General features: G+C 37.1%; 4 protein-coding genes across 8 annotated transcripts; 3 read left to right on the top strand and 1 right to left on the bottom strand.

Annotated features, from left to right (window-relative positions):
- The first annotated feature begins 33 nt into the window (after positions 1–33).
- On the top strand, positions 34–3,797 carry LOC132908424 (procathepsin L). 4 transcript variants are annotated; one of them, XM_060962458.1, is made up of 6 exons: positions 34–421; positions 690–1,227; positions 1,470–1,646; positions 1,907–2,266; positions 2,832–2,992; positions 3,553–3,797. In XM_060962458.1, the coding sequence occupies exons 2-6, from the start codon at positions 1,090–1,092 to the stop codon at positions 3,746–3,748; spliced, it is 1,032 nt and encodes a 343-aa protein (XP_060818441.1). In that variant the 5' UTR covers positions 34–421; positions 690–1,089; the 3' UTR covers positions 3,749–3,797. The 4 variants fall into 4 exon arrangements, with proteins under 4 accessions (XP_060818441.1, XP_060818440.1, XP_060818442.1 ...); XM_060962457.1 differs by having other exon boundaries at positions 34–1,227; XM_060962459.1 differs by having other exon boundaries at positions 402–1,227; positions 3,558–3,797.
- Positions 3,798–4,902: 1,105 nt separating this feature from the next.
- Positions 4,903–9,337, top strand: LOC132908418 (inhibin beta C chain). The gene is made up of 4 exons (XM_060962449.1): positions 4,903–5,669; positions 6,207–6,464; positions 8,100–8,482; positions 9,167–9,337. The coding sequence occupies exons 1-4, from the start codon at positions 5,168–5,170 to the stop codon at positions 9,332–9,334; spliced, it is 1,311 nt and encodes a 436-aa protein (XP_060818432.1). The 5' UTR covers positions 4,903–5,167; the 3' UTR covers positions 9,335–9,337.
- Positions 9,338–12,787: 3,450 nt separating this feature from the next.
- Positions 12,788–14,786, top strand: LOC132908420 (acidic fibroblast growth factor intracellular-binding protein). Of its 2 annotated transcripts, XM_060962451.1 has the most exons (6): positions 12,788–13,205; positions 13,329–13,530; positions 13,615–13,842; positions 13,928–14,155; positions 14,221–14,475; positions 14,562–14,786. In XM_060962451.1, the coding sequence occupies exons 1-6, from the start codon at positions 13,121–13,123 to the stop codon at positions 14,638–14,640; spliced, it is 1,077 nt and encodes a 358-aa protein (XP_060818434.1). In that variant the 5' UTR covers positions 12,788–13,120; the 3' UTR covers positions 14,641–14,786. The 2 variants fall into 2 exon arrangements, with proteins under 2 accessions (XP_060818434.1, XP_060818435.1); XM_060962452.1 differs by lacking the exon at positions 14,562–14,786 and having other exon boundaries at positions 14,256–14,369.
- Positions 14,775–17,269, bottom strand: LOC132908423 (pyruvate dehydrogenase E1 component subunit beta, mitochondrial). Its single transcript, XM_060962456.1, has 5 exons — positions 17,078–17,269; positions 16,900–16,962; positions 16,287–16,493; positions 15,553–16,183; positions 14,775–15,470 (listed from the first exon to the last, which is right to left on the bottom strand). Exons 1-5 carry the CDS (start codon positions 17,084–17,086, stop codon positions 15,322–15,324), a joined length of 1,059 nt encoding a protein of 352 aa, XP_060818439.1. The 5' UTR covers positions 17,087–17,269; the 3' UTR covers positions 14,775–15,321.
- Between the last annotated feature and the right edge of the window lie 535 nt (positions 17,270–17,804).

The following is a 17,804-nucleotide window of genomic DNA, read 5'->3' as shown; positions in this document are numbered from 1 at the left end:
TCGATGCCCAATGCCCGATGCTTTCGATGTTCCATGTCCGATCTCGGCTCGATGCCCAACTATCTACGCAACGAGGGGATAAGAGACGAGCAGATCACGAGTTTCTCGCCAACATCCGCGATCTTTCTTCCTCCCCTCTCTCATTGTCTTCGCCATTCTCTCTATCCCGTCCCGCGCAACTACATCACCAACCACTATCACTGCTAATATGTATTGCAAGCGAAAGCGAATGAGAAGCGGCTAATAGATTTAGCTGGCGACCATGCATGCATGCGCGCGCGTGTACGCGCTCGAATAATTCAACCCTGCAAAAAAAATTTAATTCGTAAATTGGAAGAAATTAGATATGTCAGTGCAGAGAACGTAGAAACGCAAACCGTCAGCGAAATGTACGATACAAGCGGTCGGTTATGCGCAAACCGTACGCGAGTTAATGAATTAATCGTCGGTCAATGCACGAGTGTGTGTGCCTCGAATTCCTTATTTCTAAAAGTTGCGCGATTTCTGCAAGTACAGCCATCTCACGACGAATTTCTCAATCTTTCGAACGCTATTCACGATCTTACGAAGTCTGTTTAAGCATTTGTTAGCTTTGCTCCTCGCGTTTCAATATCATTCGACGGTACAAGCTTAATTTCTCTGAAGAATATAGCTGATAATGGTCGAGTTTTCATGCTATATGTATACAGAAAAGCTTGCTCCAAGGAAAAGTGCAGGAAAGGTTGTGAAAGCAGATCTGTCGTTTGCTCTTTGACCCATTTGCGGTGGAAGCGATGTTCGTATCATATTGTAGAGGCATTGAATCGGGCACCGCAGATATTATTCTGCAGGCTGCTGGTAAATATACTTACGTATATTGCACTCGAGATGACGCAAGTTTTGCGGTTCAACTTCCCTCGTGCTTACGTACGTACGAAATTTGTAAAATTGCTGACACTGTAGTTACCAATTGGATGTCAAATGAGAACAGCCGGAAGGTCAAACTGTATTCGAATCGAAATAACGAACGCTTGAGTCAGTTGATCGAACTACAGAAAAAACAACGATTCGCGTGTTATCGTGCCGATTTTTAATACGGTTGCATTCGCGATGTCTCTTCGTCTTTGTGTCCTTTTAGTTCTCCTTTCAGTTATATGGGGTATCTATGGCATCCAAGTGTTTGACAAACGAAATCGTTTTCCTCAAGAAGTATCGGATCGACTAGATGAATATTGGAACTTGTACAAGGTACTATAAGCGTCTTACTTGAACATCTTCGATCAATATTACAATTATGCTGGATTGTAATGCAAATTAGTATCCTTAGGAATATACATAAAAGAAGTAGAGAATATAAATAAAGGTCTGATTCGTTAATTAAATATTACGTGGACCTTGTTGAATTATTAAATATTTCAGCAAAATTTTGTACTCCATCGTACGTACCGTATGTTATAATACTTTGTTCTAAGATATTACTGTTGTCGCAGACTCGTTACAATAAAAGTTACTCTGGAAATCTTGAGACTAACCGAAGGATAGCTTGGGAAGAAAATCTAATAACGATTTATAAGCACAATATGATGGCAGCTGCGGGTCATCACAGCTACACATTGAGAGACAATCACATTGCCGATCTCGGAACTAGGCAATATATTCGAGAAATGGTTCGTATTCTAAGAGAGCTATCGTAAAACGGATATTATTATTCGGTAGTAAATAAATTCTTTCATTTTCTAATCATACTATAACCAACAGTACGGACTGCCATCTAGCGAATATATTCTCCATATTTTTTCATATTATGCGCAGCACGCACATTACCACAAATTTAAATTTTCCACGAACATTCAGTTACGAGAAAAATTGAAAGAAAATTCTTCTTTGTTGCATAACGGTTTGGCTTTTTCTTTTTTTTATTCTCTAGGTAAAACTAATTCCTAGTCGTAAGCGGCGTGTATCAAATGAACCGATAGTTGGAGCGATTTTACACGATCCTCGAAGAATTCCACCGCAGCTTGATTGGCGCGAACTGGGATTTAAAACGCCGCCAGAAAATCAAAGAGACTGCGGAAGTTGTTACGCGTACTCGGTAGCCACCAGCATTCAAGGACAAATCTTCAAAAAAACAGGAATGTTGATTCCATTGAGCGAGCAACAGTTGATCGATTGCAGTACGTCTACTGGAAATTTAGGTTGTTCGGGAGGTTCTCTGAGAAACACACTGAGATATCTCGAAAAGGCAAAAGGTCTAATGCCTCAAAACCGTTATTCGTATACAGCGAAAGTACGTTCCCTTCTATTTTTCCTCTTCTTTGTCTCTTTTCTTTACGATAGCGCTGACATACGAAATGTTGAGACAAAACACGAACTGTTCTCGATCCTGATAATGCTACTATACTTGGAAAGACATTCTTTATTTTATTTCATTATACTTCGACTATAACGTACAGTGGTTAGAAAAAGTGTTCGCACAACGATTTTATGTTTATTAATTATACGTGCAAATACTTGTCGTAGCTACTGTAGGTAAGTTCGTTCGTAGACCATTGGTATCGAGATTTCCGTTATCCCTCGTGTTTCATAATATATCTTATCTCCAAATGCTGATTTAAGTATATTCAGCTCGTGGCTGAAGTAACAAATATATTTTTAAACAAAATGTATACATTAGGAATTTGCGAATGTCAACAAACATGAGGCAACGAAATCAATATCGAAGAAAGTCCAAACGATATCGAATTACGCTCGGATTATGTGTTTCATGTATCGTAGATTAGTATGTATACATGTATATGTATAGGAGGGAAAGATAATCATCCACCAATGATATGTTTGCTTTTGGAGGATAGCAAGGTCCGTGTCGTTTTGTAGAAGACTTGAGCGTAGTTAACATCACTTCATGGGCAGTTTTACCAGCACGTGACGAAAAAGCTTTGGAAGCTGCCGTAGCTACCATAGGTCCAATAGCTGCTTCGGTAAATGCCAGTCCAAAAACGTTTCAACTTTATCAGTGAGTATTTTTTATTTCTTGGAAGTCAAGATTATCGGGGCTGTTAGGGCAAACAATATCGTGGTATTCCAGATGATAGTAAAACGAAAATGAGTAACGAAAATGAGAATCGAAAGGGAGTGGAGAATTAAATAGAGCTGTTGTATGAAACAAAAGGGCGTAGGAAGCAAACGAACAAAGCGCTTTCGACACGCGACCGATCCGTGTTTAATGAATGTTTACGCGAAAGATGAAAGTACGAAAACTCGTATCATCCCCCTCTGACAGATGTTCAAAGAAATTGGTCCACTCGTACGATAACCTTTGATGCATCGTTTATGCGATGACCCTGAAACGGCAACGAACCGAAGTCATTGAACTGTCGTTTACGAATTAAAAAGAGGCGCGGAAGTTTCTACATACTTGCAAAAAAGTTTTTACGATTGCTCGATCGAAAGCATAGTACGCGATCTTCTGTACCTTCCATCCTCGCATTTCCTTCCTTGTTATTTCGTTTTTTTTTTTTTTTTTATTCTTTTGTTCTTTCCTAGTTACAAAGGTAAGAAAATTTTGTTTCGCAGCACAGGAGTCTACGATGACGAAGTTTGTAGCTCGGACATGGTGAATCACGCTATGGTGATCGTTGGATACACGCCAACCGAATGGATTCTGAAGAACTGGTGGGGTAACGGATGGGGTGAAAATGGATATATGCGTCTGGCTAAAAACAAAAATCGATGCGGCATAGCCAATTATGCGGCGTATGCAAAAGTTTAACTCGATATGAATCGGAGAACGAACCCATTAAAAGATATTTATTAAAATCTATCATTTTTAAATTACCGACGATACCATTGTACATGTCTTCGTGTTATTCTCGCTCATTAAAGGAAGAACGTATAATGGCATGAACGTATAGATGGGCGCGTATGGGTGCGGATGATCCGAAAACACGATTAGGTCGAAGCTCGCCAACTCCTTCAAGACACTGAAGGGATTTACGTTCTTTCACGATGTTTCCCACCACCGAAAGAACGAGATAGTATAAGTATAAAACAGTAAGAGTTTGATCGCTCTCGGAAGCGATAGTTTAATCAGCCTTGAATTCAGCTACAGATTGCTCATTTTCTCGACGATTAATTCTTTTTTGTTTTTTTTTTTTTTTTGCTACTTCTTCTTATCTAGTAGACGTTTGAAATAAAATTTCAGCAAGGGGTAACCGTTTATCGAAAAGAGTAACGTACGTGCGAGGTCGGATGCGATCGTGGATCGAGGAAATTTTGTCGACGAAATTTGTTCCACGAATTCGTCCAGTGGACCATAACGTAGTGCGTTTATAGAAAATAGATGACGCGCGCTTTCGCTTTACGTACCGAACGTTCTAGTAATTTCAAAATCTTCCTTACCAAACCGAGCACATAATTAAGGATTTAGGTGAAAAAGATGAAAAAACGGACTACAAAGACGACGAAGCACAAAGCATGTTCGTGGCGCGTGTTTCCCCCGACGATATCAGTACGATTCGTCTCCGTCCAATCCGCTGTATCCCCCGCTGATGGAGCAAAGTTCAGACTGTACCAAGAGCCGATGCGTGACTAAATAATGATTTAACGAAGTGTCTTCAGTCTTCGCGGGTAAGTTGCATGTGTTGTTGGATCAGCGAAAACGACCGAATCGATCGAAAGGTAGAACCATAGCGAATTATTGATCATTACGTGGACCGAATAATAATTTTCGCTCGAATAATAATTATCGTTCAAGCATTCTGCGTCCAGCCTGAGGACAATATAGTGATAAAAAAAAAAAACGAAGAAAATAAAGAAGGAAAAGAAGATAAAGAAGAAAGCAAAGTTGAGAGAAAGGGGGTAGAAAGGGGCAGGATGGGAGAAACCTGAGGAAGGAAGGGCGATAGCAAAAAAAAAAAAAAAAAAAAAGGAACCAAAGAGGAAAGGAAAGAAGGAAGAGGGGAAATAAAAATGTGGATTAATCGAACGAAAATATTTTTCGAAACACAGTCGAATTCTAGTTGGTAGAATTTACTGACGGTTTTATTAGCGGTCCAAAAAGAAGAGAAAGGAGATCGATGTGCGACTTAATGGAAAATCAGTGGGTATTTCTCGATCGATGAGATTCTTCGAAACGATGTTAAAGGGGTAAACGAATGAAAGAAAAATATCTGTAGGAAAACACGTGTGAATGGGATATTCATACCCGATGCAAAATATCGACACGATGCGTCTAATTCAACAGCTGGTATTACTTTCTATTCTCTTATTGGATAATCAGGTCGAAGTCACCTGGCCCAAAGCCGCAAATCCCTTACCTTACCTACGGTGGGCATCTAATTTACGATCAAGCAGTTCGACCTCAACGAGTTCTTCTTCCTCTTCCTTGTTTTCTTTATCGACCTCTTTCGAGGAAGAGAATTGTGATGAATGTACACAAAATAAGGTTAGCATACTAACCGTTACCGATCCGATTTTAACGGAGCTAAGAGTCGAGTATGTCAAACAACAAATACTCAAGAAGTTGCGACTTTCCAAGCCACCCGAGATATCGATGCCGCTGTCGACCTTGCCGAAGCCTCTGATAAATGGTCGTGTACTCGAACTTCAACCCGGAGCACCACTCGAACCGGAAAAATCAGCTGACAGTTTTTATGGAAAAACAGACCAAATTGTTGTTTTTCCGAACGAAGGTCAGTTCCTGTGAAATTGAACGATCCGTTTCACGAGACGCGTGTATCTCTATGAAATTAAAACGAGAAGAAAAAATCGAAGGAAGATACATTTAATCTTACGTTTAACGAATATAAATTTTCAAGCAACTATTTATGCAAATTGGTATTTTTACGACAATACCAAAACTAAATACCATTGTCTCGAATATTTCAGCGCGTTATTATATATTATATATATCTCGCGGATTTCTGCGTATCAAATTTTTCTATAAATGCATAAACATCTGCAGTCTGCAAGTTATTCGATCGCTTCAAATTTCTACATTTAATTAAACGTTAATTAAAAATTTCACATTTAAATTCCATCGATAAGATGTTTACGCGCGACGATTAACTGACATTAGACCTTCTCTTCCGCATTTCGCTACTGTAAGCATCTTGTCGTTTTTATTCCATCGTTAACATGTTCGAATCGGATAGAGGCCACTTTGCGTTTATTAGTAACGGTTAGTTAATTAGTAAACCGAATACGAAAATAAATGGCAAACGTTTCAGGTATTGCCGATTCGAAAAAGTGTCAACAGAAATCGAACCATCTGACGGGCTTTAATCCGGCAGCTTGCTTCACGTTTTACCTACCGAACGAAATGCAATTCGTGGATGTGACCTCGGCGCAACTTTGGTTTTACAAGGAATACGACGAGAATGACTATCTAAATCAAACTTTCGTGCTCTCCGAACTCGATCATTGGGATTTGAACGGGAACTTTGAGAAAAACACGATTATGGCTATCTTTGAAACCGATATCGGAGGTAGGTAAATCGAGATACTTCCTTTCCATAGGTAATCGCGCACAGGTCTCCGTATAAAAGCTTCGTCTACTTCTCGTTCTTTCGTACGTCTTTCGTGTTTTCATGTCCCTTACATACGGGATATACGACGTTATCGTAAAAGTACCGAACCGAGTGAAATCGACCGCTTCTCTTCCTGCCTCTGCCCCGTTACATGTCATCGTTACAGCAATCCATTTGTCATGTCGTAATTTTCTCGCGTTTACATCTGTCGACACAGTTTATCGTTTTATAAATGAACGCATTAAGCTTTGAAGTTTGAACAACGGTTTAGAGTAACAACGTGGATACCTCGATATCTTTTCTCGTAAAATTGTAAAATTTCAGCGGAAGACATAGTGACGAAAGAAAAATTTTAACGAATCCTTGGAATTCCCCTTCCTAGTCACGATGCTAATAAAAAAACGGAATTCGACGATGTAAGCGAATTGATCGAAAAAAAATTGTCGATGATGTTGATCCTTAATGGGATAAACCGTTTAACCGAGTCGTGCTTTAATCGGAAACTTCTACAATTACCAAATCAAAATTGATCAAAAACAAACCGATTTCGGTTCAATTTTTAGTCCTTGCTGATGTAACTATGTATTATATAATTTATTTTCGACATAATGGAACGATACGAAAAAGAAAAGGTCGAAGATCTCTAAATAAAAAAATGATTCCTTCGAACAGATTTACAATCTAAATAATCGGTTAATTCGACTTCCCTCGGGTAACAAGTTAAAACGTTGGACCAAAGTCCATACACAGAAAGTACGCGACAAATGCTAATCTTGAAGCATATTTTAATGGATTTAGTTCGTGGAAAAATTATAGGAATATGAGAGCGAAAGAAAGAAGATGAGAGGGCGGACGGGAGAGGGGCAACTCATTAAGATACACTAAAGGAATCGACGAAACTGAACGCAAAACCATGCAAAGATATTTGTTGACAGTTGGTAAGGACTTTAGACCGTGAAGTGGTATGTCAGCAAAAAAATTCAACGCTCTCACGGTATAAAGTCACTTCATGCTGTATTACCGCAAGATCGCGATTACGAATCGACAAATTTACAGCAATCGAACGTGAAATTAAATCGATAGTATCACGGAACTATCGAACGGTCGTGCGGTTGTTCGATAGAATTGGGAGGGGCGAGTGTCAAACTGGAAAGAACGATGACAGCGTAGTCAAATCTTATACCTCCCCTCTTCTCTCGTGCCACATGTACCATCGCCACCACCCTCCACCTTCCCACGCTTCTAGTCATTCGCAATGCAATTATCCAATTAGAATCGCGATCGCATTGAACAAAAAAAAAAAAAAAAAAAAAAAATGAAAAAAAAAAAGAAAGAAAGAAAAGAAAGGAAATATACGGAATATAGAGATGGTAATGGACAAAATATCGATGCTCGCAGATACAGCAACGTTCTCGGTTGTGCGAACGAACAACGAAGTAGTCGAATCGAAACGATAAGAATAAGAATAAGCGAAATGGAAAGGAGAGGCGAGGCGAGTCGAGGCTAGGCGAAGAGAGGAGAAGAGGGACGAGGCGTGACGCGACGATACGAAGCGATCGCAGGTTAAAACGATCAGGACGATCGCTGTTTCAGAGGGATGGGTGAAGACCGACGTAACTTTCACGCTGAAGAAATGGGTGGAAGAACTTCGATTGAATCACGCGATACAGGTAGCTTGTAGCACCTGTTCGATAGATCGAGACACAGCGCCTGTATCCGTTAAACAAACATTAAAACCGTTCCTTGTGATACACACGTCGCCATTATCGCAGAAAAACAGACCGAAGAGGAATTCAAACTGTCTGCCGGAAATGAAGGAGTGCTGCAGGGACGAGCTCTATATTAATTTCAAAGACATCGGTTGGAGCGATTGGATTCTTCATCCGAGCGGATATCACGCGTATTTCTGTCGTGGATCGTGTTCTTCCGCAGCTTCGTTGACCATCAGTGGATCTCCCTACAATAACGTGATCAGAGTAGGCATCCTCTTTTATCTTCTCTTTTGCTCTTGGTGCTTGAATTTATGATTGGATTTATTGGATTTATTGCTTGGTTGAATTTATTACACAACGTAATGCTCTCAAACCTGACTTATTTTACGATCTCGCAGTATCCTTCCCCGCCAAATAATCAACAGAGACTACCGCCAACCATCGTATAGGGTGCGGCCGAATAACACGTAAGAAGTAAGAAAAAAAATATAGAATACAATGTTTCTCTATGACGCTTCGTTTTCAAGAGAATCAAGTTTGAACATTTTTCAACTATACTTTATCCACCGATAAATCGACTGGATACAAGTAAAAAATCAACACAAGGTTATTTCATTCTTGATGCGAAGATAAGTCGAAAATGAGAAAAAAGTTTTTTCGTTTAAAGCGTTTCATCTTGAAGAAAACAAAGTTTGAACGTGTTTAGTTAAATACTGCTGATCGCTTACTCCTGTTCGGTCCAGAAGACAGTACGCGTTCGAGTATACTTGATCGAGTTTCAAACTCGAATTTCTCGAAAACGAAGCATCGTACGAACGAATTTTATTTTATATTTTCCTCTTACTTTTTCGTAGGGAATCGCCCGATGCCCGCTTGTACGTGTTATTCGACCACACCCTATATGGAACTACTTCGGAGCATTAATTTCTTTCTCTTTTATTGTTTCAGAGGTTATTGGCCAAGAGTGGTAGCACAACGCGTCGTAAAAACGAGATCATTCCATGCTGTTCACCTACGCAATTGTCGCCGATTCAACTGCTCTACATTGATTCGAACAATACGATCACGCAAAAAACACTGCCAAATATGGTAGTGGAAGCCTGCGGTTGCATGTGATTTGCGAGAGTCGCCGAAATTCTCCCACAAATCCCCCGAAAATACTCTACGTCGACTCGATCGATTCGAATTCGAGGTCCTATCGCGTCTGATTCGATCATTCCCCAAGTGACGGGATTTTGATCCCCTTCGTTACCTGAAACAAGTTCCTTTTGAATAAATTTGCACATGCAACCTCTTCGTATCCTGAATTTCAAAGGAGCAAAACTATATACTAAAGTGTATAAGACTCTCGAATGTTCATCGTTTCGACAAGAATTTATCGAAACATTATCGCGGAGAAACGCGATGCTTCTGTCGAATCGAATGGACTTTACGCGTAGTTTCGTGGTTCGCGGTGAAGAGACTAGGAAAACGTTTAAAGTTTAAACGTTGTGAACTACAAATGCTCTCAGAAAGCCCGTGGAAGGCACGAATACAGAATCGAGAAAGAATGTACACGCACGAGTTGCCTTTGATTTTAGTTTCCACGTCGAATACACTTGTTTATACCTTCGCGTACGGAAGCTCAAGAAAGTATTTAAACAGTTACAGTAACTTTATATTACACAGAATATTTTGAAATATTATTAATTGTCACAATTGGTAAAATTTGAAACGAATTTGAAAATCTATATACATATATAGATTTATATATATATATATATATAGAAGTTAAAATATTTAAAGAGTCAATTATTCGTTGTATTAATGAGCCACGATATTTAATGAGATCATTTTTAGCATATACGTTTAACGTATTAAATTTAATTATACGTTTAAGACTACTATCCATGCTGTATACATACTAATTTTTTAACATGTAGATCGATATATGTACAGTAGCGTTCGGATATATGGCCACGAATTTATCCGCTCGTATGGCCACAAGTTATCCCCACCAATTCCTGGAACTGCTGGCGCGAGGCAGGCCTCTGCGTTATCTATGATCCGCATCGATGTAATTCAAATTGGAATAAGAAAAATACAACGTTTTTTATTTTTTTATTATATCGTTACGAGATAGCCTCAATCGGATTATTGAGATTTGTACAAACATGACTATATCTGATCAACAATTGTTAACTAAACTAATGAAATATGTAATATACGACTAGGAGTAAAAAATGATCTGATTCTACAGTATCTTATTACACTCTACCTATTCTGTCTCACTCGCATTGTCTACTTCTCCCTCTTGCCTTTCATGCATGGACAGCGAAGTGAGCAGGAGTCGGATAATGTGGGCAAATTCTCGGAAAGTCAACTCCTAGGATATATGGTCAAACAGGTCCCGATCGGTGGCCATACATCCGATTTTCGTATTGGTTTCAAATTTTACTAAAATAACGATGACGATTATGTCTTGTTGCTAATAAAATTTCAAAAAATTTGGTACAATGTACATAGTACGTTCATCAAATACTTGTTCAAATACTTATGTTCGAATACTTTTGCGAGCAAGTGCACGTACAGTATCCATCTTTGTACACATATGTATACACAAAAATAGACCGCCTCTTAATTTTTCACGTGAGAACGGTGCTCATTAATAAGTTAAATAGAAAGTTGCGTAATGCCGATAAGGACAAACATTATTTGCACGTTAAGTCATGCGAATAATTGAAACAGTATTCATTTTCTAGCTCTACTTATCACTAGCGTGAAAATCGCGCGCACCACGTGTGTTTAAATTAATTGTTCCATATTTAACCGAAACGTAATTGCGTAATCACGCACGTTGATAGAATGTATTTATTATTAAGTCAAATCAATTATATGTATATTCGAACAAAGACAACTATCGAGGCGAGCGGCAAAGCTTGCTTCTTCCCGTAGTCGATTCAATTAATACGCTTATTCACCTCAATGTCTCTATATTTACTGAGAGAACTATTACGATCAACATCCTCGCCATTGTTTATTGAATGCAAGAACCAAATAGTCGAATGATCGAATTGGATCCAATATATGTAGAATATTAACCACTGGTTAAGTTTAGGATAGATCTTGCATCTTAAGGGACTTCGTGAGTCGTAACGAATGTTCTGAAATACAAAACATGTAAAAAATCGGAGGTCTTGCTGTGCCCTCTGCGATTTAAAACGATGAGTATAGCGATTATATTGAAACTATAAACAAGTTTCAATAGAAACTATCATTACTGTAACGAATGAAATAGACCTGACATCTTACGGGATTTGATATCACAAGTTCTGAAATACCGACCGTTTAACTTAACTTAGAGTTCAGAGTTTAGGATAATAAATGTAGAAATTACATTTATAAACGCAGGGGAGGTAGCTGACGAGCTTTTAGTGATTCGTATAACAAAATTAAATTTTACTATGAAATTATAATTGCAGTCTGAGTACCTCTATGATATTCGTTTATATCAACACAGAATTAAATGTAGAATTTAATACGTTGTACTTTACTCGACAACTATCAGATACAAATCTATGCTTGTATAGAAATCAGCGAAACTACTTAATAAATATTCTAACTACATAACACAATCAACCAAGCAGCTCATATTATTTGCTATATAATTCATAATTGTATCGTGTATAGTGATGTCTGTAGTTGCCTTTAAATGGGAATAGGAAAGAAAAAATATTCTGGAAGGAAAGCAAAGTCAGCATAAATAAAGTAATCTTCGCAATCGATCAATTATCCGTGCAAAAGAAATTATAGTGCAAACTACTAGCGATTTTGACAATTAAGTAAAAGACCAATGAAACGCGAACAAGATGAGTTCGAGAAACTATTTAACTTCGATATAGCATTATCTAAGAAACTATCAAATAAACATATATTCGTTAAACAAACCTGGTAGTAGTTTATAAGAGGCGACGAATTACTACGTTACGGAAATCACGCACTTTAAACAGGATAACACGCGTAGAGTGTAGATATCATACTTTCAGACATGAAAGTGGTGCTTTGTCCTGCCAAATGCTCGCCTAATTGATCCTTAATTGGCTGAGACGGCGCGGATTCTTATCAATTAAAACCGACTCGAGAAACTGAAATATTGCACTAAACAATTCTTTAACAAATTATGACATTTTTAGACCAGATAGGTGTAAGATTCTTTTAACGTTTAGCTTCCTGATTAATAATTAAGGAGCTCGTGTACATGCTAAGTGGACGATTCCTTGAGAAAACATTGAACGGTATGAAAGAAAGGAAAAGAAAGAAGCTAAGAGAGAGATTATCAGGAGTGAATGAAATCAAATATAATGACAAGAAAGAGGAGGGAATGAGAAAAGTCGAGAGAAGTAAAAGGGGTAAGAAATAGGAAAGAAAATGGAATAAAAAGAGAGACCAAGGAAAAATGAAAAAAGAACCGATATGAAGAGTAAGGAAAACAAATTATACGTACTTTGTCTATAATTATAACACAGAATGGATTAGCTTGCAATGCACATAATCTAACATGACACATTTTCTAACCTAACCTTATTCTATATTGAATCGATAACGTCGGAAGTGATATAAAGATGGTAAAGGAATTCTAACCCAAACGAGTAATAAATACAGATCTGTATGAATACATAGCCTACAGGATAAACATATTACCATTAATGAATTATCGTCTATAGTTTTTAGGATGTATAATATATACCATCCTTAATTAGCATATATCTCATTTATGGAACAAGACGTTAAACGCAATCGACGATATAAATACGACACACCTAAAAGTTGAAAATGTACGTGATGTCTTGAATCGATGTGTGGCTAAGCCCATTTACGGGCCTATTTTTAAAGTGCAAAATTAAAAGACACTGTATTTTCGTGATGCTGTCAGAAGTCGATGTATTTATCAGTAATTATACTCTCGTCGATCCTGAGATATATCAGCTTTGGGTCGATGGCCATTCATGTAAGTTCGTCAAATACAGTTGTATAAAAATAGAACTCTTTGTTAAATAAAATTACTAAGCTACTTTGATTGTCGAGTATAGATATAAGTGAAAATTCACAGGAATTTTTCTTATCCGTTTAGCAAGCGAAGCAGTAAATATCTTACATCAACGAGGAATATGTCAACAAACGAATGCCTCGATTGAATTAGTAGCTTCTGATATCCTCGATCACTATCGGACTTATGCACTCCTAGAAAAATTACTTCACACGCCTACTAAACTGGCGAGCGAACAGCTCGCGTTTCAAATAGAACCACAAACAAGTCAAATGCTTATTGAAATGTAACCAGATCTTTTTATTAACAATGTTATTTATATATCCATATTTCTTCTTAAAACAAGTATTCCCTCGATTACAATTCGCAGGTACTATGAATTCGATGACGTTGTTATCAGAGAATTATTAGGTAAAAAATTAACGTCTAAAAGTAGAAAAGATATGGATGAGGTGTCAGAAAAAACAGGCATAACATTAAAGAGTTGTCGTCGACAATATGATAATGTGAAAAGAGTCTTCAAAGTTGTTGAAGATCTACCAGGTTCTCTGGCTGCTAATATCGAACAACATTTTTTGCTCTCAGAAGATCTTGCCAAGTACGATATAAAATTATTACTTTGCATTGTTCTTCCATATACATGTAAAATTTGTCTTAACAGCTACATTTTTATTATCCATCAGGCGATATGCTGCTGTGGTGTTCATAGCGTGTCTTAGATTTGAGATGAACAAAAGAAAGCTTCAGTTCTTAACGTTTCCTGATTTATATCATTGTGCCAACAGTATGATGTCATCGTGGACATACCGTTGTGTTGGATCAGAATATTTTGACACTGATTTAGATAGAGAATTTTTGTTAGAGTTAGCAGAATGTAGGGTGCTTTTAGAAAATGATAAACATCATAAACAGTAAGATCTTTTTTGTTGGATATATAGGATACATTGTGCTTAGTTTCTACTATATTCCTTTACAGTTTGGTGTGCATCAAGCTTAAACCTATGCTTTTAGAACGTTCGTTTCAAGAAATAGATACTAACTTTCGTTCATATACAAGAGCTATCCTAGGAATAGGATGTAATCTCCATCGCACCAGAGATTTACGATTTTTTTTCTTGGAACTGGTAGAAAGATGTATAGAACCGTGGCGTCAAGTGAACTGGACACACGCTGACCTCAGAAATTTCATGTCAGTTTATACTCAATGCGCGCTAGATATGGATGTACTTAGGTAAAGGCCAAATAGATTACTATAAGAAGTAAAATAATTTTTTGCAGCTATTTTACTGTGTCTAATTTCAATATTTTATTTTTCAGGGATAATGAATTAAGAGACGCGTTTGAACGTTATATGACTGTTGTTACATGTTGTTTATTGCGCATGTATCATACATGACCATTAACAGATGAGGAAAATGGAATACAAAAGCTTAATACGATTGGGAATGATGATAAATGAGCCATAGAAAATGAATGAAATGGAGGAAATTGTAGTTATATTGGAATTTATTAAATTTTCATAATAAATAATTAATAAACAAATGCGGCATGTTTATTCGTTCATTTCATACACGCTAAGAATTTACAATTTTGCCTATCTATGTAATACATTTGAAAATTATCTTTATAGTTAATTTAAAGTGAGAAATTAACTCATAGTAGCATTTAGTAAGATGTGGCAGTATTTCAATGACTTATCTTTTATGTACGAAGAAGGACATTCTGGTATTGTTCCAGAAGCAGTAACGTTAATTTGTTTTAGTAAATAGTTATACTATTTCGAATCAACATGTACAAGTATACAAGCTTGTACGCACTAACGTCACACATTCACACACACGCGTCACTTAATTATGTGTAGATCTGTGGATATAGTGTACAAGTCCTACGAATTGAACCCTTTTTCTATCAGTAAAACAACTTTCTACCATCTTATTATCGTTAAACTTTGTACTTACTTTCTACCTCATGAGGAATCTACTAGAGGCCGTAACATGAAATGATACAAAGACCATGTGAAACTCAAAGAAGAAACAAACAGCATTTTTTCATTTTACCTAGAGATCTATATAAATAATTACTCCGACCCCAATACTTTATTTACTGCGAACACAATATCACTCGTTTGCGGCAGACACGCTATTTCCAATGATTTGGCATAGGGCATAGGCGCGTCAACACCCGTGACACGAATTACCGGTGCGTCAAGATGATAGAAAGCCTCGCCTGAAAACGAATGTGAAACGTGAATAAAAATTACACGCGATGATTAAGTTGCTTGTACATCAATTGAATTAGGAAAACTTACTTTCTGAAATTTTAGCACTAATCTCCGCTCCGATACCACAATGTGGCCAACCTTGTTCCACAGTTAAACAATGATTTGTTTTTACTATTGATTGTACAATGGTGTCTATATCTAATGGTCTTAAAGATCTAAGATTTATTACTTCTGCTTCTATCCCTTTCCCCGCAAGCTCATTTGCTGCTTCAAGAGCTTGCTCTACTGCTTTGGAATGTGCCACTAATGTAACATGTTTTCCAACACGTTCGATCTTTGCTTTACCAATTGGTAAGACGAAGTCTTTCGATAAAGCCTCATCAGACATAGGATACTGAACACCATATAATATTTCATTTTCCAATACAACAACCGGATCCGGATCTCGAATGGCAGCTTTTAGCAATCCTTTTGCATCTTCGCTGGTATAAGGTGATAGTACTTTTAAACCAGGACAATGACTATACCAAGCACCGAAGCATTGAGAATGTTGTGCAGCCACTCCAGCTGCTGCACCATTGGGTCCACGAAAAACAACTGGTACGTTTACTCTTCCAGCAGACATGTAAAACGTTTTGGCAGCAGAATTGATAATTTGATCGATAGCTTGCATTGAGAAATTAAATGTCATAAATTCACATACAGGACGTAAACCAGCCTAAAACATATAATTAAACAATGAGCATTAATTAAGAAAACAAGAAATTATGAGTTTTCAGAAAAATGGAAGAAATACTGTACAAGAGGAAGTAGGAACATACCATAGCTGCTCCAACAGCTATACCAGCAAATCCTGCTTCTGTAATAGGGGTATCAATGACACGTTTGTCTCCATATTTTTTCCAGAGGCCCCTAGACACTTTATATGCTCCGTCATACAATGCCACTTCTTCGCCCATCAAAAACACTTTCTCGTCTCTTTCCATTTCTTCATCCAGGGCTGAGTTCAAAGCATCTCGAACCGTCATCTACATCGTAATTGTGAAATCAGTAATGAGAAAAAATACGTTAAAATTTAATGTTACCTTTTTTCGATAACAGTAAAATCATTGCGAACAACGTATAGTAAGAACAACGTTATCATAAATTTAAACGCTTAAGTCGTAATCAAATAATTGACATCGGAAATAAATGACCTTTGTCGTCCTTCAGCATGTAACGACCAGATCGTATGATTTATTAAACGGAACAATATAAAGCAAATAAAATCCATCAAATAGAGAGAAACGAAGAGCCTTTCTTTAAGATGTCTATTTTTATTAAGCGACAAGAAGATCACACACAAGTACAATCTTGTCAAATTAGAAATAGGTTATGTCCGAACAAATGATAGAGAAAAAGAATAGTCGTACAATGTACAACAATAATTTTTACCTGCTGTGCGCCACTCCATTTTGACGTTGAAAACGATCGTCGAACAACCCTCCTTACCGCTGACTAAAAATAATGAATAATAAAAAGTATGAATTTTTCATTTTTTCTTAAACCACCAATGTCATATGTTCTATAACATTTAAACTCGAAGTTGGTTTTTATAAGAACATATATTTACCGAGAACATTGTAGGCCGTTAATTGTTTTTAATAATCTTAAAATTTTGGATCGTTTCGATTGTTTCAATCGGTTCAATTGCTCCTACTCGTTATTCACGTGTGTCGCCAGGGCCTCTGGTTCGTGAATTTGTCTTTAGTCTTTACCATAGATCAAAATGCTGAACCAGAGCAATTCAAGGTCAGTAGGCGAGCTCTTATGAAACATTTTTACTATAATTTGTATCTTTACATTACGATTTTTAATAAATGATCAAAAAACGAATCGTTAGTCATCTAACCTATCGTTTTTTTAAACATTCCTATGATTTTTTTTTTATTTTACATAGAATTTTAAGAAATTGTTTATAAACGTAATACATCATTTGACTCTCATAACAATGATGACGATAAATAGAAAGCGCCACTTTTTCAAGCCAATGATAGTTAACCGAGTTTATAATCTAACCAATCACGGCAGGATTTAATGAGTCGGTTTCTCTTTATTAATGCGTCCGAGCAAGATTAGCGGTTAGTCCTGAGTATGATGAACGCACGTGGTACAGCACGTAACAACATAGTAGAAACGGTCCAATTAAAAACATGCGAACCATTCAAACAAGTGAATTAATTTATTTCTCTTAATTTATATTTTAATCTCAAGTTCTTATATTTTGTTTTACATATTTAAAACGATGGTTACATATATACTTACACGAAAACCACAACAGTGTGTATTATATTATCCAC

This window comes from Bombus pascuorum, chromosome 6 (genome assembly GCF_905332965.1).
Source record: "Bombus pascuorum chromosome 6, iyBomPasc1.1, whole genome shotgun sequence".
Taxonomy (NCBI): Eukaryota; Metazoa; Arthropoda; class Insecta; order Hymenoptera; family Apidae; genus Bombus; species Bombus pascuorum.
Note: the sequence above shows the minus strand (reverse complement) of the source record. Positions and strands in the feature narration are given on the sequence as shown.